The 24307-nt window shown below is 36.9% G+C and overlaps 1 protein-coding gene across 5 annotated transcripts in view; it reads right to left on the bottom strand.

Moving 5' to 3' along the window:
* Positions 1–288: 288 nt before the first annotated feature.
* The window catches only part of PLEKHA5 (pleckstrin homology domain containing A5), an 84646-nt gene continuing 60627 nt past the window's right edge, over positions 289–24307 (bottom strand). Inside the window, exons 14-28 of one of the 5 annotated variants that reach the window (XM_057369498.1) lie at positions 21859–21921; positions 21201–21281; positions 20917–21066; positions 19427–19528; positions 18165–18276; positions 17859–17905; positions 16891–17079; positions 16236–16353; positions 13785–13900; positions 12288–12497; positions 9539–9697; positions 8248–8369; positions 7335–7480; positions 6156–6240; positions 289–3210 (exon numbers count right to left, since the gene is read on the bottom strand). In XM_057369498.1, the coding sequence (XP_057225481.1) occupies positions 3192–3210; positions 6156–6240; positions 7335–7480; positions 8248–8369; positions 9539–9697; positions 12288–12497; positions 13785–13900; positions 16236–16353; positions 16891–17079; positions 17859–17905; positions 18165–18276; positions 19427–19528; positions 20917–21066; positions 21201–21281; positions 21859–21921 (1719 nt within the window). In that variant the 3' untranslated portion in view covers positions 289–3191. Of the gene's footprint in view, positions 3211–6135; positions 6241–7334; positions 7484–8247; positions 8370–9538; positions 9698–12287; positions 12498–13784; positions 13901–16235; positions 16354–16890; positions 17080–17858; positions 17906–18164; positions 18277–19426; positions 19529–20916; positions 21067–21200; positions 21282–21858; positions 21922–24307 lie in introns of all 5 variants that reach the window. The other 4 variants (XM_057369493.1, XM_057369495.1, XM_057369494.1 and 1 more) reach the window with 4 other exon arrangements.

Here is a 24307-nt window from a genome sequence, read left to right as displayed (position 1 = left end):
TTTTCATGTATGCATTCCTGGGACATCTAGCAGATCMAACAGGGTGGATAAGAATTCTGTCACAGACTGTCCAATTAATGTGATTTGATAGAAATATTTGTTTTCTGATTTCCTGAAAATAGAAACTTATTGGATTCATTTTATGACACGCATTTCTGAGGAAATGTAAAACCGAAGACTACTTTTTCCACCTCAGTAATATCATAAACAAGGTTTGGGTTTCAGCTGCCTGGTGAGGTCTTTCCCTTTGAGCCAGTCCACAACATACAAAAACTGCCACGACACCAACTATAACTTTTTGAGTAATGTCACTTTATTAAGGGACTTAAAAGAATCACATTCTCTAGTAGCCTTGGAACAATGCAAATGGTGAACAAAAGACAAAAATAGATGTAATTGGTTYTGAAAAGCATGAACATCTGTAGAGAATGTGTTGCATTATACCTAAGGACTCTTGCTTTCGAAAAAAAGCACGTTTCATATATACAAGTGTCAGTGCAATAGCCAATAAAGCAATCAGTCAGAAATATAAAAATATCCTAGATACAAACTTAAAATAGATGTTTGAAGGCTGACCATATCAGTATCCTGATATTTTTATATCGCAGGAGTATGATCACTGGGACGAGTTATTCTGATGAGGTAAGAAACAGTAGATGCTCTGTGATAACACAAAGCCATACATTTTTTTTTTCCATAAGACAAAAAAATAGAGCACCCAATGAAACTCCAAGTCTTTGCAGCAAGTGCCCACAGGAAGTAAAATTATATTCTATGATCATTACTACATTCCTGCATCATTCACCTTTGCTGTCTTWGCCAACAGTTCTATCAGCAAAACTTGCTCATTCTCCCCACCTTGCCTGGCTCCAGTATAAACTGCACRCTCCTTGCAGATACCAACAACTGCTTCAAACACAGACAACATCTATAAATGCCCAAAAATCACTTAGTCATTCTTTTCTTTATTGGAAATTCTTTTCTTGGCAGCAAGGGCAGAAAGATATTGCAAAACCTGACAGCAAACAGTTTGCTCTAGGAGGGTTAGGGAGAGAACAGGGTGTGTCCTATTTGCTTTGCCTCAGGTGCTCCAGTGATGCCACTGAACTTAAACCTCAGCTGGTTGAGCAATAAAAATCACATTCCTCTTTTTTTGCTGTCTCTTGGATGGAAGGATCTGGGGCTAATTTGGGGCTGCTGTTCCAAAAAAAAGAGAGCGATGTGGTAACTTTTCAGCTGGATGCTGTCTGCCTGCATCATGATTCATCTTTCCTTCAGCCACCTCTTTCACTGTGACCCTGCTGCTCAATTCTGATCCCTATTTTTTCATTTTTCAGAGGAAATGGCAGAACAACAGGTAGCCAGACAACAAACTCTGTAGCAAAAAGCAYTGGGAAGAACTGGCAGCAGAGCTGGGAGTGGCAGGAGAATCAACAAACACCAACTCAACTTGGGAAGGTGAGCAATGGTAAACTCATTTCAAACTATGTGACGGTATCAGGCACTCTTCTACAGAAAAGCACAATGAATTATRCAGTCTCTAGAACAGCAGTATTAACTTGATCAGGATATGATTTGTATGATAAAAAAAGCACAACAGCAGCTGGCAGCTGCCTTCCTGTGAAACTTGCCTCACCACTTATGGCACACACATGCACTTCAGCACACAGCAGTTGCCTGAACCTGCAAAAGATTCCTTAGCTTTACATCCTAGATTCAAAAGCTTTCCCTGAAATATTTTCATTTCTCATAATTCTTTACTAAATCTCCTTTGTCTCAGGCAAATTCAGGAAGCCGTGTGAGATGGAAAAGCGAAGCTGGTAACATCTGTAGTGTGCCAACACTTGACAAATYATTTCAGGTTTTTGTTCAGTTTCTGGAAGACGCTTTGCAGATGCCAAAGCCTCCAAGAACCATCACACTTCTCTCCTTAACCCCACTGAACTTGGCAATCAGCGTTTGCAAATATTGAATTACTGCTCACCACACCCCACTAAGACGGGCGATTAGCTGCCGTGTAAACAGGCAGGGAATGGAGRCACAGAATGACTAAGTGATTATTCCAGTATCACAACACAAGTCTGGGAGAGCCAGGAGCTGAACCTGTATTTCTTGCATCTCAGTCTCAGGTTGCCTGTTTTGTTCTGTGCTGCAGCCTTAATTCTTTCCCGAAGAGGAAGACTGGGATCTCTTAAGAGTCTGTCACTGCTACTCTGGTTGACAGGTGATGTTGCCAATGGGATGGGAATTGTTGCATTCCCCACATCAAAAGGTGGAACACAGTGTAACATCTGTTTGCTGGAAGAAATACTAACCATACAAGTCCTTAAGAACATCAACATTTATTTAATATGATATAAAAGAAATGGGATATGAACATTCGTATTTGAACAATAATAAGTGGCTTCTCATACTTACATCGTATGTGCTCATTGTATAATATATACACAATGAACATAATTACATTTGTACACAAACTAAGTACTGGATTGAAAACCTGCTTATTGCTGTACACACCCTAACCCCATGAAGGAAAAGCCCAGTACCTCAAAATACCTACACTCCATTTTAGTCAAGAGAAAGTAACCACTAACATTAATGTCTATGTTGACAGAAGTGTGGCAGTAACTGCTGACATTGCAACCTGACCAAGAAATAATTACAGCAGAAACAGGACATCTTTTACTAAGCAATAATAAAAATGGCACATTTTAAATATATCTATATGTATATATATATAAAAATTTTACAAATAAATTGTTAAAACAATAAACTGTAATGTTTAAAAAGTGTAAAACAAGGTTTAGTGGTGATATGTAAAATTAACTGAGTTATGCATCTAAAAGAAGCAAAAAAAGTAAACTTATACGATCCATAATTAAAAGAACATTAAATTCTGAAGAACAGCAAATGAAGTTCTGACTGTAGGCTGCACATTAAAAAGCGCCTTTATTTTATGTGCACAGAAACATAGCAGCAAAGCTGGTATCAGGAGAACAATCTGAAGGTTGTTGAGTGTACACGTGGGCCATTTAAAGCTCTCTTGGAATAAACATTTTCCAGGAAGTGATAAAACGATGCTCTGTGGCCAAAAGCATCAGAACTATGAATTTCATAGATTTAAAATATACTGTACACTATCTTCTCATATTTTCATAGGTCAGGTCCATACATCTCAGGCATGAATTGTTTCAACAGACGCCGTTAGTGCTGAAAGACAGACAGAGATTAAGTTACTCTATTTTAGCAACAGAATATTGTACAAAGAACTCAGAGAATTAAACACATTAAATTTCTGACCTCATCCTAGTAATGTAGGTGTAGAACATAATAAAGTATCTTAGAAATCTTAGGAGTTGCTTCCAAAATCTGTTTTCCTGATGAAAWATACTGCTGTCAAGATATTCCAACAGCAAGGAGCAAAACCAAGCTTTCTTTGAAATTTACACCCCTTTGAATGGAAGTTTGTTTACTCTGAGAGTTTTATCCTGTTACACATGGCCATCTCCAAATGCTATTTATCTAAAACCAGTAATAATAGCAAAGATTCCACCTGGCCCTAGAAATGACAGGCACATTTTGAAGAGGGATGCAGAATTATTGAGTTGCTACAGTGCACTGGCAGCATAGCTGGAAGGGGTTCTGAAGTTCAAGCGCTCCACCCAGAGCTTGCTGTATTTTGGTAATTGCTGCAAGGACTTCTATAAATAAGTTTTTAACAGTTCATTGGTAAAAATGTGTCTTAGCTTTGAATCCACGTGCTGTATAAAATTTCAATACTCAATGAAAATGCAATGCTTAYAAATCTAACAGTGGTAGTGATACACTATTTTGCCTCTGCAAAATAAGGGCTGTGACAAAAAAGTAGCCTTGTCTTAAGGGGTTTCTCCATAGTCCTACAATATCCTGTGCCACCAATTTCCTATGGCAAACTACCCGGCACTGTGCCAAAAGTATCATTTTTCTAATTGACTGAAAGCCAAATATAGATATTACCTCTTCATTCCGTGAAACCTACTATACATTTTCCAGATGCTGCCTGAAAAATTAGGTTGCATATGAACAGGGCTGTGGGATCCCTTGGGAGCTCCCTTTGCCACATAAGAACTTGTTGAAAATGAGCGATGTGAATTCCTGTATGTTCAAAGATGTACCAAAATCTCTCAGTGAAGCACTGGAATACTGGAAGCACAGCCCCAGAARGTAAAGGGCAGTAAATACTGGAGGCAAGCACAGTGCTTAATCTATTCCCTCTGTATGCTAAGCCCAGCTCATGGCATGAATTTGTTTTGGAACTCCAAGGAGACAATCAACAAAGGCATCAAATGCAGCCATGTGGAATGTATATGCACATAGTTAAGAGCTTTTCTCAACTCAATCCAAAGTCTACACAGCCACAATGGATGCACTGGAGGTTCTGGAATCCCTTCCCCATCGTGGTGAGGCATGTGCAAGCAGAGCAAGCAGTGCCATCCCACATGGACCATTCTGTCATGAGCAATTAAAGCCTCTTTAGAGGGTTTCAGGGTCAGAATTGTCCTGAACACAGAAATGCTTCACCTGCCTTATCAGCTGTGGGGACACCTCACCATGGGGGAGACAACCCTTGGGCTTTGAGTGACAGGGCAGATCATTAARGTGCCTTCCCTTTTCTTATTTATTTCTATTTAGCATAAATCCTGAARAAAATGAATTTGCTGATCTGATAATTTGAGCTGAAAGCAGCTTAGTGCAATTGATCATAAATTTCTGGTTGCTTCCCCCCTCCTGACAGGTGCCCTGTGCCCACAGACAGAATCCAACAGTGCAGTTTCACTTTCACTGCTGACCCAAAACTCAGCTGATGGGGGAATATTTGTCCTATTCGTAAAACAGATGCATGATAAATGCATGTGTATTTATAYAGTGAACCTGAAAAGCATTAACACAAATCAGTATTTTTAGAAGAAAAGTCCCACTCATCTTTTTAAAATAATTCTGTAATAAAAACACAAAAATTCAAGTTAAATCTAATCATGGCAGACCACACCCATCAGGAAGGCTGCAGCAGTGTCGGGACTGAATGTGAAGATGGCACTTTCCACTTTCTCAAAAGGAGAAAAGATTAAAATAGGTTGGGTTGGTTTTTTGTTTTTTTTTTTTTTTTAGGAATATAAATAGTTTCTCGCCCTTAGTTCACCTAAGAAAGGTCTCTGTGATGACGAATAAGTCTAATTTTGCTAGGATGAAACCTTGGCAATTGAGACTGGGACAGTAAATTAAAAAAAAATACATTTTCAGATCTCACGCTAAATGACTGAAAATGTCTCMATTTTAATGTTCTTGATTTTCAAGCTTTCTTAAGTTACATCAGCAATGGCATTTAACATTGCCATTGAAACAATTATGTAAACAGACACTTTCTGACAACAAAGAAATGTGCATTGATTTMAATCTGGTGAAGTGCTGAAGCATTCACACTGGTACGCTACTAATTTTCTTAAACATTTGTCTAAACAAACACATACTTTATATTTCCACTGCCATTCATTAAGTGGCTAACACTACAGGTGGGAACATGCAAATCCAGCCTAACTCATGCTTTTTAACTTGATTCCTAGAAGCAATCACCCGCTATGACAGGGAAGAGCAGCTGTCTAGGGCATTCTCTATAGAAAGGAAAAAAAAAGAAGTTTTCTAATTGTTTTTCTACATCTTAAGCCATAAATTCTTCAGGCCATTAGCCCACTCCCTCCTGTGCATCACTAAATCTGAGCTCTGGTTTCCCATTTTGCCCATTAACATGACTGAAGCATCAAAACTCATTTGTACCTGTGCAGTGATGCTCATGCCTTAACTCCCTGTTTTGTAACAGCTTAGACCTCTCATATAATTCCAAGGGCTATTACCCTGCCAGTTGTGGAGAACATGCTTGATAAACCAATTAGCCCATTCTCCTTGTATCTGGATAGAGAACACACTCCTTGCAAGCAAATCAATACATGAATTTGTTTGTTTTCTGGTTAGTTTGCATTCAACACTGCAGGAAACTCCGTTCTGCCGAGTATCGGCGACAGATGCTTCTCACAAAAATAACAGAACACAAATACCTGGAGGGATATTAGGAACAGGAGGGGTGGGAAAAAAGGAACGTACTTCTCTGTAACTATACACACATGAAATGTGATCCTTCTGTGAGCTGTGTCTGCGTGGATGGAGCTGGTGACAAGGACGATTCTGGTGAAGAAGGCAGACTTTTCACTGTGAGTTGTACAGCAAAATAAGTAAGAAAACAAGTTAGAGAAGCCATAATAAAGCTAAGCTTGAAAAAATCACCATTTCAGGCCGTAGTAAACATAAGCAGAAACAACTAACAGCAGCTACACAAGATTTAAAAAATCAGATCAGCACAAAAAGCACAGCTTCAGGGGAGAGCATAGCTGATCCTTAATAAGGCCTAGAAATAACTAGCAGAACAGCAAACATATGAATGCTGATATTTTATGTTACCAAGAAAGAAAAAAAGCAACATTTAAGTAGTTGGGATAGGCCCAGACCCACCTTCATATCCCAGCTCMGATTAACTAAGCCTTTTCATTCTGCTGAGCAGTACAAAACGTACATACAAGTTCTGGTTTTGATTATCAAGTCACAGAAAGGATTGCTGACTGCACTACAAAGGTCCAGATCACCTTTTATATCCCTAAGTTGAACCATTTGGCTTCCTTAACCATTCCCATCAGCAAATATCCTAACAATGTCTCAGAATTCTATCTTTTCCCTCCCTCCCCATTCATTCCCCTCTTTTTCTCCTCTTTGCATACAGTTTGGCTTTATTCCAGTCTTCTTGCAAAACAGTCCACCACCAGTCATTACAGGTGATGTTTTCTTTTTGTTCATCTTTCTTACTCCTCAAAACATGACCAAACTGGGATCTTTTCCTTGCTAGTTTAAAATACTGGGAACTCTCAATGATTCCACAATCTTGGGCATATCTAAGGCCACTCAGCAGCAGGGAGTAATGGTAAAAATATCTACACRTATCCAGGACTGAGATGAAAAAGGATTTGCTCCAACAACAACTAMAGTATGACTCAATTTCTGGCAATAGTTCTTTAAATCCCTGAATTAGCAACTATAAAATCTATATTAAAACCTCAGAAAAACGGGATTTCTGTAGCTGTCCACTGGAAAACTCTTTTTCTCTATGTTATAAACTGTATATTTAACATGTAGACTAGCTCAGCACCTTCAATTCACAAAGGTTTCAGAGCATCAAAAGATGTAATGAAAATGAAATAAAGTTGTACATATGTCCTATGCAAGTTGTGCTTCAGTCAAACTCTTTTCCATACCTGCTGCTGCCTGATTTCCTTTTGAAGGCTGTGCTGCTAACTCAAATGAAGACACAATCCCTTCTTGTTCTTGAACACTAAGTACTTCACTTTCTTCTGAGCTGGTTTTGGGTTTGTGGTTTGCAACTGTGGTCACACTCTGCAAGCTGCTTAAAAAAAGCACAGTTTTAAAACTTGCCCTAACTTAATTTCAGGTGTTAACCGCTAAGTGTAGGAGCTATAATATAATTTTCTCCTGCTAATAGAAAAAAAATTGCAACTTGTAAGTCAGGGTAGTAAAAATTCAGCAGGCATTTTGAAACCCTTCTACTTTGTGTAGTTACCCTTTTAAAAGCACTTGGAATTTAATTCCTTTCCCTTATATACTCCTGTAGTTTCCTACTGCTGAAGGGTCCCGTAACAAAGTTATGACCTGACATRAGAACTCACTTAGGACATGCAGTGCAAGAGACAAATATCCAGGATATAATATCCCTGCAAYTCTTCAATGCTCCAAAATAGCGAGGTGAAAGTTAAAGCAAGAGATTTGGAATAAGCTGTTCAGGTTGCTCCTAAATATCAGCAAAAAAGACCATGCTATGGAAGCCCTGGGCTGAAACGTTCATAATAAACTGATACAAAACTTGAACTGACTTTGTTAAACACATTTTGAAAGCCAAACAAGGATTATGGATGCATGCTGTTTATAACTGGGACAGTACTTGAAAATAAACATTGCTTCACCCACCAACTCATCAGCTCTTACTGAACCCCTGCAGCAGTTAAGCCTCTCACTATATTTCCCAAAATATAAACCACTCAAAACCATAWAAATATACCTTTTCAGTATTTATGGCAGTTGCTTGGTCCACTGAACTAATAAATACAATGTGCAAGTTTAAAATAGCCTCTGAACATCTTGTTTGATTTTTACCTTATATCACCATCATGTGTTTCTTCCAATTTATTTTTCTTTTCTGCTTTCTCTTCATTACTCACTTCTTTTGAATCAGATACAACATGTGCATCTGATAAAAGATCACCAGTTTTTGACAGCTGTAAAAAAATTGAAATCATGAAACAAAAAGCTGTAACACACACTWAGTGGCAGATAAGAAATACAGTACCAGGAAACAGTTTTATTAACAGACAAATTTTGCCATCATGTATACTTAGTAACTCAGAATTACATAACTTAAGCAATTTTTATCAATACCATGCAGGTTAATAGAGTTATCCTAAAACTTATACCAGAGTCCATGGGCAGGGCTTGACTTAATAACTTCCAGAACTTATCTGAACTCTGTGGATTGCAGCCTGCCTGCTTTTCATGCTATSCCTCTCTTCACAATGCCAACAGAGATTCCAGATACTCCAAGATTTTGTTGATAAAACTGAATGCTGCTCTTAAAGGTCTGATTACTATAAACAGTTTAAGTGTATTACATAATTTTCCTTTTGAAATATTTGCATATTTAACAAAGCAACAGACTCAACAGGAATTATTTGATCTTATACCATCCTCCATCAGATACATGTTTACARAAACTAAATATAAAATGGGAAAACAAAAGGAAAAATGAGCGAGGAAAAAGAAAAGCACAGAATGATTAACTAAGGAATATGGACATAGAAGAARAAAAAACCTCTACACAATATTTTAAAAGATATTAAACTACAAGAAAGATAAGAGCATGTAGAAACAACTCCAGTAATCCATTCTTCACAGTCAGTCTAGTTTTGCTGAGTGTTAAGGGCATTTTAATATCAGAAACACCAAGGTAAAATTCCCTGCCAATCAAGTCTGAAACTATTTCAARGCAGAAATCAAACCAGTGAGAAATACCTAAAAGTACAGGTACTGCCTACTTCCATGTATAATTTGTTGTGCCAGCTTTATTTTGCTTTCTATTTGATGCACTGTGTCCAACCAAACAAAAATTCTGGGACATTAAATGGCTGTCAAAAATTATGCTGGGGTACTCTAAGCAATGAATATGTCAATAATTATTATTTAAATACCATATACAAGAAAATTCAATGTCTCAGCTATAGACAGATGTGAGAAAATTTTGTGATTCTCTATGGAATATTGTATAACCAACATGAAGTCTATYTTCCAAGCAAAAGGAAGTGGCTCAATTTCCCATACTCTTGTGTGTCTCAAAGTACTATTTTACTGCAAGACAAATTGATGAACAGTCTAATAAGGAATACTTCTTTACCTCCTTAGTAAAACTTGAATTATGTTCTTGTTCTCCATCATTTTTTAGTTGTACTATTTCTTCTCCAGGACTTCCATTATTTTGTTTCAAATTATTTTCTCTATTGGTGTTCTCTAACTCCTTCATGTTACTGGATACTGTATCATCCTTTTTCCGATTCTGTGGAACAAAATTGRTACAGGGACTTATCATTACAGAAGTTATCACAGTGTCAGTTCTGAGCCTTGCGCTGTCCTCTGACTGTGATTTAAAAAAAAAAAAACAAACCAAGAAACTTAAAAACACCTCAAGCATATATTGCAGTAGGGAAAATGGAAATTGTTAAGGACTTGGAATTTTCTCATTTTTGTACCTTTCAAAAGAGTTCAGCCTATCTAACATTTCTTTGTCTGTAAGATTATTATACTTTCTGCTTCCTATTTCCTCTCAAGCACTTCAATGTCACCCTTATCTTGTGAATTTTCATTCATATTTAGCTCAGTCACACCCCAGCTTAGTGCCTTTCTTACTTGCATTCATAAGCACTGCTCTTTTTATAAAATAGCTTTTTCTGCTTCAAGAAAATAAAATCGATAAAAATCTGCTTTCAGCACAAAATTCACAGTGCACCTGCACGCACTTCCTCCAATTATCTTGGGTATCCTCCAAGCCTATGGTGTGAACTGATTTAATAGAGCACAACACAGCATCTGATAATGGCAGAGGATATTAATTATTTCTTTAAAAAAAWCCCAAAAAACCCATTGCACAGAGAGTAAGTAGATATAAAATTTTTGAGGCAGGATGGTAGAGTTGACTTAAGACTGTGAACACTGGGAACATCACACGGGCARAGTAGCAAACTGACTCAAAGGCAGGTTCATCTAAGAACTGGAGCTGAGAAAAATAGGAGCCATGGAAGCAGTAAATCTTGAGGCTGAATTCCTGTGATCTAACACATGCACTCTATTAGAGGAAATTCCATGTAAGTCAGTTCATAAATCACTGTCTTTGCTCTCCAAAATTAAAGTATGCACCCTTATCATACACTTGTCCCAACGTCAATTGTGAAGCAACTTCCTTTTTTATTATGGCAATCACTTCAAAATTACACAGCAGGCTGTTTATAAAACCCTTTTCCCCTCCGATTCTTAAATAACCAAAGCACAGTCGAAAAGACTTCCAGAAGTTAATGCCATTTCACTGTTTTTCTAAAAATCAATAGATAGAAACTATGCTTTTAGAAAYAAAAGCTATTACTCAGCATAATAGCTCATCCTGGGACTTTTAGCCAAATAGCATTCTGGAATAACTAAAGTTGTGATAGAGAAAGTGACTTTGTAACACGGACACTCAGCTAAATATTCAATCCAGACATCTTCTCACTTACTCTATATCCACAGAGCCCTGATTTCACAGAGAAGACTGAGGAAYATGGTGAAATAAACAGAATTATTTTGAGTTCTGGCACAGATCTGGCCCATTCCCYCTCCTCTCTGCTGGCTACCCAGGTATGACACACAGGACTGCAGCAGCTTCCTCTCCTTGAGGTGTGAAATGATACCACAGGGAAGAGATACAGATTAAACACCTCTGCAAAAATTACTGAAAGAAACATCTGCAAAGCTTTGCTTTGCACGTCTCCTTCTCGAGAAAGGCAGTGTTAATCACAGAAGTATTTGTAGGAACTCCCTTCACATATAACATTCCTGATGTCAGCCCAAATACAGATGCTCTATTGCAAAACTGGAATTCAGTGTCTTCTRGGGATGCGAAATTCCTGAAAAGAAAAACCCTTTTGTATAGCTCTGTAGCAGCTTATCAGGCTGAGAGGGGAAAAAAACAACCCAAAAACCAAACCTTAAACATCTTTAGGAATACCTGATTTCCTAATACTGCAATGTATTTAATCTGCTTTTGGAAAATCAATGTTTAAATGCCTACAAAACAATAAAATAAGGTATTTCCATAACAGTGGAAAAAGGAAAAACCAAAAAAGTGTCAATAAACAGTGTGGTCTGAAGAAAAAAGTATGCCAGAAGACTGAAAACCCAAACAAACCAAAACGAACCAAAAAATAAAACTCCATTAAGCTATTGGAAAAGAAAACTAATTCCTGATATTTAGAAAGTACTAGGCTGCCTAGTATCTGCTACCCTAAATCTGGGTTTGACTCAGTTTTTTTGTTTTTGTTTGGGATTTTTTTAGATATATATTCCCTGGTTAATGATAAGGAGTTTTATCTTCCTCTTCTCTCCCCATCTTTACCCTTGAATAAACTGTTCAGGCAAAGAAACAAGTTTAAGAATGAGTGAAAACARAAGTGTGGGTTCTTTTTTAATGTAATTATGGGCTCAAAAACCACWGCAGAAGAGCACCAGTTAGGAACTCTGATCATAAATATACATTCCTACCTAAAAATGTTACAGATGTTTGAATATATTACATGGCAGTAAAATTGGCATGAGCTTCATTTCAGCATCAACTGAGTCATGATTTTTCCTGATCCTGTTTTTAGTCACAAACCTTSCAATTTCATGTTGTTTACTAAATTTGACCAAAACACCCCGCCCTGTTAACAGACATCACAGTGCATAATCAAATGGATTTGCATTTGAACTGTTTGTTTCCCAAAAAGGCAAAGACTTCTATCATTAGGTGCAAGCATGAAGATTGTCCTTTTGTGTCTGTGACTCTACAGTCAGTCTCAAATAAACACTTTTGCCTTTTAACTGGACACATCAAAGCTTCTGATCACCGTGGGACCCACCTGTGCCAATTTGAATGGATTGTCCCTGACATAGGACAAACTCTGGGAAGGAGACTGGTCTGAAACACCAATAATATTGAGTCCTTTCCTCTTCTCTCTCAGACAAGCTTGTTGGTGTCTCTTTATTCTTTCCATCTGTTCCTCCACAGTCATTCGAGGCCGTGAGCCTTCTGCAAGACACAGCTGCTCCACTGCACTTCTTGGTCTTTCCTTAAATGGAAGAAATGATGTGTTTCAAAAAAACCCCCAAAATTTCAAATTGCTAACTTACCACAAGAGATCACCAAATTATTTACTAAAGACCAGAAAAACAGTGGGCAAATAAAGACCTCCTATGTTTGTGGAAAAAGAAGTACAAGAACCAATTATCAATAAATGAACACTGAAATTCAAATTAAAAGGCAGGAATAGTTTGCTTTTCTGAACAATAACATTACCAGCACCAATGACAAACATTAAGAGAATGGGTAAATGCTCTCTCAAAGCCATCCTCTCAAGCTGAAACAATTTACCAGATGTTATACAACTGGCAAACACAAGATATTTGACTGCAACAGAAATATAATTGAAATTTAATTAGCCCACACTTTTCTACCAATTGATCTAATAGTAATTTCTGCCTTTTATTTCAAGAAAAACTACTACTGGGCATCATTTAACTACATGTGCAGGCTGAAACTAAATGAGTTTATTACTACTTAAAAATCTGTAATTCTAAGCATTGTAATTTTCCCAAAATAACACCCRTTTACCTACTCTGTTCTTGAAATTCACTGGTTTTCAGTCAGATTTGTAATTTTAATGACAGATAAAAATCGACTTCAGGCTAATCAGTTGCATTCAGTACATTTACAGTAGCTGATTTCACTTATGAAAAGTGGTATTCTTTCTCCAGTCAACATCCTGGGAGTTTCTCTCTCTTCTCCCAGTCTTCTCATAACTTCTCCTCTTCCATTCATGATGTAACTACAGCAAAAGCTTTCCTCTCTTTTGCATGAACTACATGTAAACATCTGTCTTTAACCCAGAGACTAAAGAACTCTGGAATTTCAGGCTTATTACCTGCATACTGCTTACTACATCCTTATTTTTYGGCTGCTTTAGCTATTCCCAAATCATTTTAGTAATGCCATAAATAAAAAACTGTGTTTATTATAAAGGGCTATCAAATTGCCAAGTACAAGTCCTTCAAAGATGCTTCATATGCTTTCAACTCAAGCCTGAACTTCAGTAGAYTAGTAGATTTATCATTTACTATTTAGGTCTTGCCCAGTTTGAGTGTCTCCATGCAGTTTAACATACATGACATTTATAGTTTTATCATTCTTGCTATAGCTGTCTCCATTAATCTAGTATATAATGGTTTTATAACAGTGATTTTTATTTTTGGGGTTTTTTTTGGTAAAGAAAACTACASAAAATTCTACTTTTGGAGTAATTACTAAATTTAAATGTAAAAATGAACCCGACCAATGCTCAAAGGTTATTTTCAAGTACCGTTCTCAGATCTATCTTCTTATTCTTCCTCAAGGTGACGTATGAAGCTATCGTTGAAGACTCTGGCGTTGGGGATTTGGTTCTGGGTGGCACAACTCCCACAGGGAAATGTGAGCCTGCAAAACAGCAAAGCAACATACTAAGTGCTGTGCAAAACAYTGCCAAAACTTGATTTGTTTTCTAGAAAATACACATTGTCAGCCTTGGGAGCTCTTCTTCAAAATGCAGATTCAGACAGTGGGGAGGCCAGAGGTACTGAGAGTGGATGGGTGAAGATGCTGTTGGTCCATCCAACTCTTGGATGGCCTCATCTGTGTGTGCACATCCATGCTCATGTCTATGTGCGTGGGAAATCACCCCTGAGCCTGCTCAGCTGGTGAGTGAAAGCAGGAGATGAGGATATGCTGCTAGAAAGCAACAGTTTGGGTCTCCTTTAGACATAAATTCCATTTTATTTTTGTGCCACCTTTATGTACTACACAGGTCGTGAATATTCCTCTGCTCTCAGAGAGCTGTAAGGTTTACTTGATGTAGTCCCATTTCTCTTTAATTGCTGGTGTTTGAAAAGAGAGGCAAATGGCTGACAGGAGATGTGTTCAGTACAGTAATGGGCACRACCACTAGTAAAACATTTTAAAATTTCCTCTGAAATTATTCATTTTTAGAACCACCCTCAATAAGGAACTACCATCATTTAAGTATGACTTCATAAAGCTGCAAGAAAGAAAAAAACTTAAAGATGAAACTGCCCTTAAGTTTCTTTCCTTACAGCTTAGCAACTTRAGACAGAATGGCATAAAGATGTTTACTGCAGCAGTATATAGCTGTGATGGCATATACATTATAAYAGAACTTAATCAGAAATGGTCACATTTTCCTGCTGCATGGGGGTTATTATTGAGTGAATGCCCAGAACAAGGAATGTCTTTTAGAAAATTTGTATCYTGAAATGATAAAACACAGTTATGACAAACAACAGAATGGAGGGAGTTTCAGGGTATACAAAGCTTCTCACTGCTTGTTACACTTCAGCTATWCTGCCCCCTCACCCCTAAATATTATGTATCTTAGAAGAATTTGTACTATTGCTTTCCCTGACTGAACACTGCTATTGTACAAATGGACATAATAAAATAATTTATATCTTTCAGACAGAATGGGGATTTGGATGCTCAAAAAAGTGCTGGATTGCTTTATATAGTCAGGGTAGACTTTCTTATTTTGTCTTGATCATTACCTCTTGACATTAATTCCTATGAATGATCTGAAACATCACAAGACTGTGWCAAGAAAACCTAGGCATGCTGTCAGAAAGACAAGATTCTCAATTTAGGTCACTGATGATTAGCAAAACTCAGGCTAAACCTTCCATTTTCACCACCATATTAACAGAAATTTAATATACACATACCTTAACATTGTATCTCAGCAAACACCCTAGAGAATCTGAATGGACTGTCTGGTAAGTGCAAGCTCAATTATATCATAGGGCCACTGTCATAGTTTGCACCCAACTGTATGCTAACCTTAGTTTTAAAAATCTCTATTACCATTCTGATGAAAACAATATTTTCAAATAATCATAACTCTTGGTAAAGTTCTGGGATCATTGTATCAGCCTGCTCTGCAAATGCTTAGTCAAAGCACCAAAACAGAAGGCAGTGATCCTGCTGGAACAGGCAACACCAATCCTTAGGGCAAAAAWGTAGCTAAGTTTAGGTACTTTTTCTCAAAGCTCTTAATATGGCTTTCAGGAGGTGCTAAAGCTGAGCATTTTCCTGAAGTCACCTTTAACAAACTATTCTGTGTGTTTTAACAAACAGAATTGAGAAGCACTTCCTGGTAAAAGACTCTACGAAGCAATTAGTAGCTTTTACGGGAGCTAGATGAAGAGAAGAATCTAAAGCATTTAGCAATTGCAAAGACCTTTATTGTCTGTACACTCCAAGGTCATGATCATTATTCCTATTATATCAGAGGACAGAAGGCAATTCAACAATTACAAGATTAAAAAAAAAGAAAAAGACATTGTTTCCCTGCCTTATGAGAGCCTGAAAATTCTGTGGTGCTGCCTTTTTGGACGTTCCAGCAACATAACATCGGGAGCTTGATTCAAAAACTGAGTAATTGTTCAAGGGCAAGAACATAAAATGGGTAATTGTTCAAGGGAATGGTGTGTGGGGAATGTGAGTGATGTGATTAGACATGGTGTCAATAAAGATTTCAGGGTTGTTGGTGAGTGTAATGTTTGATTTTTCTGCGGTGTAATTGACTGAAATTTCTCTCGTCATATAATTAAATCATTATTCTATTGTGGAAGCTGTTTCATCAAACTGAGAAATGGACAGGCTACAAAGACACAAACCATGAGGCAGCTTCTGGAACACAGTTCAGCTCTGCATTCCTTGGGASAAAGCTGAAAGGCTGTAAACAGAGTGCCTGGGGACAAACCTTTAGCAGAAGATTCTGATTCTGAAATTGGTTCTGTTTTGTCTTCACCATTAGACTCATCCACTTCTGCTACTGTAGTTAACTCCGGTTCACTCTTATAAAGCCTATAATCAGGACCCTGAGGAACACCAAGGCATCAGATAAATAAACAGGCAGTTTTGKACAAGTTTTTATGTCTTAAGACTCAAACCATTTTTTTTTGTGATGGCTCTGCTCTCATTTTAAGACAGTGTTCCATCATTCAAGTGGTATGGCTGAAGTATTTTGGTAGTCAATTTGAGTAACAACACTTGCAGATATACAGAAGTCACAGGGGAAAATTGCCATAAAAAGGCAGAATTGAGGGGTTTTTAATATGATCTTCTGGAAACAAATTGGTATAAGCTTCAAAAACAGAGCCCAGAGTTTTTTTTTAAGAACTAGCGAGGAAAAGAGCCTAGTTTTATTTAAGTTTTTTAAATTTAAGTCTTAAGACATTTTACATATGCACAGAACATATGATGGGAAAATGTGAAGAGCCAATGATGCAGCTATAAATAAAACTAAACAAAAGTAAAATCATGACACAAAAGTAGCCAGATGAGTGAACAAAAACGGTGACTGTGCAAAGGAGGGAGGATGCTTCAAGAACAACGTGGCAGTTCAAGCCACTTACACAGTAAGATCCATTTCTCTGATATCCTTGAACTTGGTACATCTTCTTTTCTTCTGTCAGATGTACTGGGCCCCTGCTATAACAGAGCAAGGAGCTGCTATCACAGGGCAGAGGGGGGATTATGGGAGGATGCTCTGTAAAGTCATAGGACCGAGGGAGTGGAGGACGAGGTGGGACTACTTCCTCTTCCTAAAGATTGTAGAATAGTCACCTTATTTAGACGTGCGCACCTGGTACAATTATTTATAACTTAAAAAGAAAAATATATTACCATGGCTACAGCAGCTATAGATTTCGCAGTTAAAGGGACAATGTCACATTTAACAACAACAAAACCAAATTTTAACACCTGCATTTTCTATTTGGCATGTACAAATTCTCTAAACTATACCTTTAAAAACTAAATCAGTTATCTTTTCCAAGCTTTTCACATAAATCAGACTTTTAGAAAGTTCTGTAAGCCAGATGTATATTGCACCCACTTTAGATAACCATGACAGTGTCCCTTTAAAACTGTAACTTCTAGCCAGATTTTCAGAGGAATTGAACATTTGGGAGCTCCCACAGTTTCAGCTCGTTTTGTGGGTGCTCTGGCCATCTGAGAACCAGGCTCAATAGCTGAATAAACATATATAACAATGAATTTTTCCCATGAAAAGTRTGGTGGGTAGAAAAAAATATCCACAGATCAGGGTTAATATTTCTATGGTAAAAGCCTAGGGAGAGGAAAAGGTAAGAAATGGAAAAGAGAAACATACCAGTGAGAATATAGAGACACAGTACAAATGAAAGTATTASAATTACTAGTGGAGATACCAGTCTTTAAAAGTTGTTAAGAATTGCAGGTTTTTACAGAAACATACTGAACACATCCTTTAGACATCCTTAAAATATTCAAAATGTTTGCTTTATCATMGCCATATTACAAGTTCCATGATACTAAAATAGTGAATATGCTAAAACCATACCTCATTTTTATATTTAATAGATGAAAATGTCCTTGATACCATGATGCCTGTTGGGGTGAAGGGGAAAAGGTGCAGGGAAAAAAAAAAAGAGAAAAAATGTTTTCAATAAACTGCTGTTAAAAYATGAACTACAACCTATTGCTATCAAACAAATACACAATGCATCAACTTAAAGGAGATAATTGCTTTGTTCTTTCTAAGTCACTGTGCCATTTTTTWCAAACATACTAAAGCAACAATGGAGTCTGTACTTTTAAAATTTATATAATCCAATTTCATTTCTATGAGACAAAACCACTGGCTTACCTGCCTCTGAAGAACTTCTCTGCTGTTTATGTTTAAGTAAACCCTCCATGACATCCTGAATTCTCCACAGTTCCTTCTGAATCTGAGCACGCTGTATCCCTGCTGACTCKGTCTGTCAGGAAAAAGCCCGAATACATGGGCAGTGCATTAGAATACATTGCAAAGAAGGGAAAACCTTTTTCTCTCTTTAGACTACATTGCACATCCTTTCACAATGAAGGAAAATAAAATGCAGTAATGACAGACACGCTTCTTTCCCATAACACATTCAAATATAGTCCAGAACAAAAGCTGTAAGATTAATTAATTCCATAATGCTTCAATTTGACAGCAATCTGGCAGTCCAAACTTTACTTCAAGAGCAGAATTTTATCTCCTGTCCCCAAAGAAAATCCAAGCAGACTTTGCAGACGAGACTGATGTACAACCACAGAGAAGGAACCATCACTTCCATCCCCAAAGCAGGTGGAGACGAACACAGTGTTCGCATGCTGGCACAGAAACCCTATTTACATTCATGGACATGCACTTTGCACCAATCAATGCAAGTTTTCTAAATTTTGGGCTTCCTTGTCATCTCTTTCGTAGAAAATCAAGCCCTGGAGCAAAGAACCTGTAATGCAGACCACATCCATCTGCCTATCCCAGATAACCCGTACCTCCATCCACATCCCTGTCTGTCTGAGTGTGTCACAGAAAACTCTCCTCGGGAATTCAGAGCCACACTGTCCAGTCCTGCATAGGGAGTACTAACAAACACAGCAGAACCCTTTGTTTATAAGGCCTGAAACAACACCTAGAACATTTTCTCTAATAATTTCTTTTGATAAAATGATTTAAGATATTCAGTTAAATGGAAGGAATTGTATCAAGATTTATTACAACTGTCAGAGTAACTAACGTYTGAGAAAGCCACCCCGTTTCAAATCTGATCACTGAAACAAAAAAAAGTAGCTTCCAGACAATGGAAAACCAGTGTTACCAAAAAAAAAAAAAAAAAAAAAAAAGTAGCTTCCAGACAATGGAAAACCAGTGTTACCAAAAAAAAAAAAAAAAAAAAAAAAAAAAAAAAAAAAAAAAAAAAAAAAAAAAAAAAAAAAAAAAAAGAAAAAGTGAAGACTTCTTCAGAACTTAAAAGGTAGCAAAAGAAATTGAGAGTTTGTAAGTTAATTCACCATTTGTCCCTCTTTTTTCAGTTGTATAGTTTTTAAACTCATAGACAGTCAAAGTGAATTGAGTGTATTTTAAGATCTTTGCCACACCTGAATTTCTCCAAGCCGATCAAGTTGCTCCTGCATATGGTTCCTTGTTACAGTCACATCATACTCCAATTTATCATATTCTCTCCAAGCTCTTTCCAGTTCCTAAGTATATGACAAATGTAAAGAATTACAGATGTACATTCAATTAAATAAGAAAAAAAAATCTATTTCTTTTTCCAGTAGCATGAAACTTCGGGAAGTAACACATAAACAGACATCAGCAATAAAATAAATAAACACGTAATTTAGAGAATGCAAAGTTTAAACAGCTTTTTGATTTTCTAATGACACTGAATGCAATTCAAACGAACAGCATTTTGTCTTTTCACTAACAAAATGATAGGCAAGGGCAAATTCTTCAGAATACGCCTTTATAGTCAGCAGGCATGTGGATCTTAAGYTGTCTTTCCAGCGAGGCAGAAAACCCACAAAAATGGATGCAAATTTGTCTCTTTTATCACCCAGAATACACATGTGTGAGTGCACAGCATGTGTGTGCACAGGCAATGCATTATGCAGGAGAAATGTAACTCGTCCAACCCTGCCTGCGAGGCTGCCAGGGAGTGCCCCAGGCCTGCRAATACACCACAATTTTACATATGTGCAACTACAAACACCAGAAGGAAAAGGTGGAAAAAAAAAATTATTCYTCTTTGAGGTCAGCCCTACCATCTCACTTTTGCAGCCTACATCAAGCAATTTACTCATTTAGAATAAATTAAAAAGTTAATGAGGGGAAGTGTGTCTTGAGGATTTCCTTTCCCCTGGTTGCCTTTTCCTTGTCCAACCAATTCCTTTCACAAGACAGACTAACATTCAGACTACAACCAGTATTTCAGGGCTGACATCRTATCAGTTTTACCACAGCTACCCAYTGGAATTTGACACTGAAATACCTTCTTGGATATATTGTTAACTAGGCAAAAACGATTCTTTGTCATTTTAGTGTAGAAACCATCACAAAGCGGAAAAAGACACTAAATTGCAATTTCCTTTCTTTTCCTTTTTTCTTTAAGGCTTTTGGAAGTGCATAATTTGAAAAATGTTTTAAATATAATGGCCCACAAGATCTTTCAAATATAATGGCCCAAAGGTCTTTTAAATACAATGGCCCCATGACAGTCCTGCTGTTGCTTTTGATTAAAGTAAGTCTAATAAAGTTTGTGCTTGACACTATTTTGCCATCACATGAAATAGCTTATTTGCATTATTTACTTCTTCTGTTATCCATTTCTCATATTATAAAGATGATAATTACCACAGCAATAAAGTCAGTGTACACTCATTCAAAAAAAGATTAGAAGAAGGCCACTTGAATGCAGAGAAAAGATCTCTTTCCATCTGCCTTTGACAAAAACACAAGCAAGTGAAAGACAACTGAGCATTTGTTGGAATGCAGTAAAAAAATAAGCAAAACCAATGCAATTAAGAACATGAACATAAACATTTCACGCTTCATTAGGTTTTGCTGGAAAGAACGCGGTACTTACTGCRGTGGCTCGGGACACTTCCCGACAAGTGCTGAGCAGTCCGTTCTGCAAGTCATCTCTCTGCAGGACCACGTTCTGTATGGCTGCTGGGTTATCTGCATTCATTTCTATCTCCTGACTTGCTGATAGCAAAGCTTGCTCAAGCGTGTACTATTGTAATAAAAAGAATTATTTTTAATGTTCTGCATCATTGGGCTGATTTTCGTTTTATTTCAGCTATCAATGTTCTGATAATAGGCATGTAAAATAACATCCACTTTAGGTAATAAATACAATTGTCCTACTTTCTCCTTGTGTAGCTGTTGAAGCTTCTCCTCCAGTGCTTGCAGAACTTTATCCTGTTCACATAAACGGCTAAGCTTAGCCTAGTATAGAACACAAAATTACCACAATTAGCATTTTGTTAATTACATCTTCAGTAATTAAAATCTAATTTGATCAAATCATTACATGAATCCATATACAAATTTATTAAAATAATAATTCTAAAATTATAAAGGCATCAGTCTTGCATTTTCAAATTATTTAAGAAACTCTCCTAAAAAACTATGAAGTGCTATTATAACTTGAAACAGCATGGCTCAAAACATATAATTTATGATTCTACAGCTAAATCTTTACAACTTAATAATAGGTATTAAACTCCTTTTTAATTTACATATTGCTCAGTATTATAAAGACTATTTTAAGCATTCACAGTCTATCCTGTGGTTTTTCAAGTGATAATATCGGWTAGTTAAGATTTCAGCCTAAAAATCAATATCTCCTGTAAATTAGAAGCTTATTACAGACACTCATTTCCCACAATTTCATGATGCAATTTCTGCTGGCATTCCTCTGTATGAAGTGGGTTTCAAATCCAAAAGCCAAGAGGAAAATTATTATCAAAATAAAGAGACAAATACCAACACTTACAAGGAAGAAGGAATACAAATGACTTACATCAATGTCCAGCTCTTCAGCTCTATATTTGTACAGTGTACCCCTACATTCTTCTTGTGTTAACTATAAGGAAGAATAATAGTGCCATAAAACAACTTAGTTGGACTATGAAAACGAAAACTAAGGTTCAGCTTAAGAGTTTTAACACAGAAAAAAGCTTTTGCCTGAAAGGCAACCCTACCACACAAACAATACATATTTAGCCAATATACACTAATGAAGGTAAATAAATGGAATGTCAAGCAGACTGTCAGTAGATTTGCATTAAATTAACAGAGGCTGTTTCTAATGCAAACTGGAGTTTTAAAGATGTACAACTCAATCAAACATGGAGTAGGTAGGAAAATGAAATTGCCAGAGTACATCTAAAATATGATGCATCATTGTGCCTAAGTTTTGTTACATAAATTCTAAATACAGGGGCTCATTCCACTGTGAATGAAGCCATTCCAGGCTCCCTAAGGTGAAGTGTTTCACAAGGAGGATAATCTGATGTGAATCTGAAACCAGAGCAGAATGACCTAAGTTTACAACATGTATGTAAATATATTGTTATAGACACATCCAGTAAGTGCCACCRCTTTTCATTCAGATTTCTTCCTTTTCATAGGATTTCCTCCCCTCCAAYAGAGCATTACCAGAAATGCCACAAATGGAAGCTCTTTTATTTAATCTKTGCACCTAGGCAAACTCATGCCAATTAGGATGCAAAGTACCTCAAACTAATTTCATACAGATCCTCATACTAAGCTCTTAATTTTTTCAATCTGTTACTGACCAATAACAAGATTTTAAAATATTTTACAAGAAAAATATAGATCTCCATTTTACAGTGAACTGTCATACACAGCAACTACTTAATGTCCTATACAGCAACTATGAACATAACACTATCAACCTTCATATCCTATTTAATGAAAAACATTGTGTGTACAAAGTCCCAACACAAATGCTTTCCATGTCTCTGTCATAATTAGGTTATCGTGACTTAATAGTACAAGAAAGACTATYGAAACACAAGTCCATGTTAAGGGACACTTATAAATAAAAGGACTAGGGAAAGGTTAATGAGACAAGCATTCCAAACATAAAATAAATCTTCAACACACTAAAGTGTTTCATTTCACGATATTATGCCCACATACCTCATGCAAATGTACCTGGTGACAATTTAAAAGTATGCATAGTGTATAAAAAACACACAAGAACTTTCTTTGAAATGGACATTTCATGAAAATGGATGTTGGAATATGAAAAAAGCCACAGCACTTTTGCACCTCATGAATGTCACACAAATTAAGATATCTCTTTAAACTATCATTGTAGAGTTGTGTCGTTTTACTGTTGATTTTATCACAATGAGAGAAAAATGRGGAATGGAAATATTTAAATAAAACTCATAAACATGGCCAAATGTCTTTAACTTACRGAGGAAACCTAGATRTATTTCACAACAAAGATTTTACAGAAGAAAGATTATCCCCTATTAGATAAATACAGCTTTCCAAGTCACTGCTCAGCATTTTATGTGGCTTGGCTGGAAAAATATAATAYTGCTTTTTCAAGCTGGTATTTTTAATACTTTTTTTAAAAAGAGATACATTTTTTTTTTCCTGGCATTTCAACCTTAATTATGGCCAAGTTTAAAACAGTTTGCCAATTCAGCATCCTTAGCCCTATGTACCTCCTGAAAGGAATACATCGTAAGTATTCAGAGAAGGAAAACAGAATTTCAAAGAACAYTACAAGCGTGCTAATTCTTATTAAAATCCTATCACACTTTTAAAATTGCTGCCAATTTCTTGCTTTGGTCAGCAGCACCAGTTCCCCACAACAGGCACTGCTGGAAAGCTGGTCCATTTTAACATTTCCACTGCAATATTTTACACAGACTTAGCACAAAAACTCCCCAAATAATATGAATAACTTAATCCATCTCTGACAAAGCAGCAGCTCCACTTCTCACAGCACATCAATAAATCCGCTCAAGGCATGAAGTGCAGAATGCTATCGCATCCTGCTGGAATGACAGGAGGAACTGCAGCAGACAAAACGCAATTACACATTTCAGGCAAGGTTAACAACCTCATAACCCTGGAAAACGCATTATAAGAGCTCCAATGACCAAGTTATCAAAATGTACTTTATGTCACGTTCCACAAACGCCTTTCTTGCCAAATCGYTCCTACAAAGCCTTTGCCAGGACAGTAATTCCAGAGCAAGAGTGCCATCTACTGAACCAGTGACAGGACGTGCTTTTGGCTTCCCTTCCCCATGACATTTGCCTTTTGAAACATACCAAATCCATTCCTCTTAACACGGGRAAACATCCCAAAAAACCTCCCAGTCATTAGGGAGCGGCACCCAGAGACCTACAAATAGAACTCACCATTTCTGAAAGGCAAACCGCACACGCAGAGTTTGGCCAAAAGTGCGTCTTGCATGTGAA

The sequence above is a fragment of the Malurus melanocephalus genome, unplaced genomic scaffold (assembly GCF_030028575.1).
Source record: "Malurus melanocephalus ecotype Western Australia unplaced genomic scaffold, MMel_1.1 scaffold_112, whole genome shotgun sequence".
NCBI lineage: Eukaryota > Metazoa > Chordata > Aves > Passeriformes > Maluridae > Malurus > Malurus melanocephalus.
The sequence above is the reverse complement of the archived record's forward strand: the minus strand, read 5'-3'. Positions and strand labels throughout refer to the sequence as shown.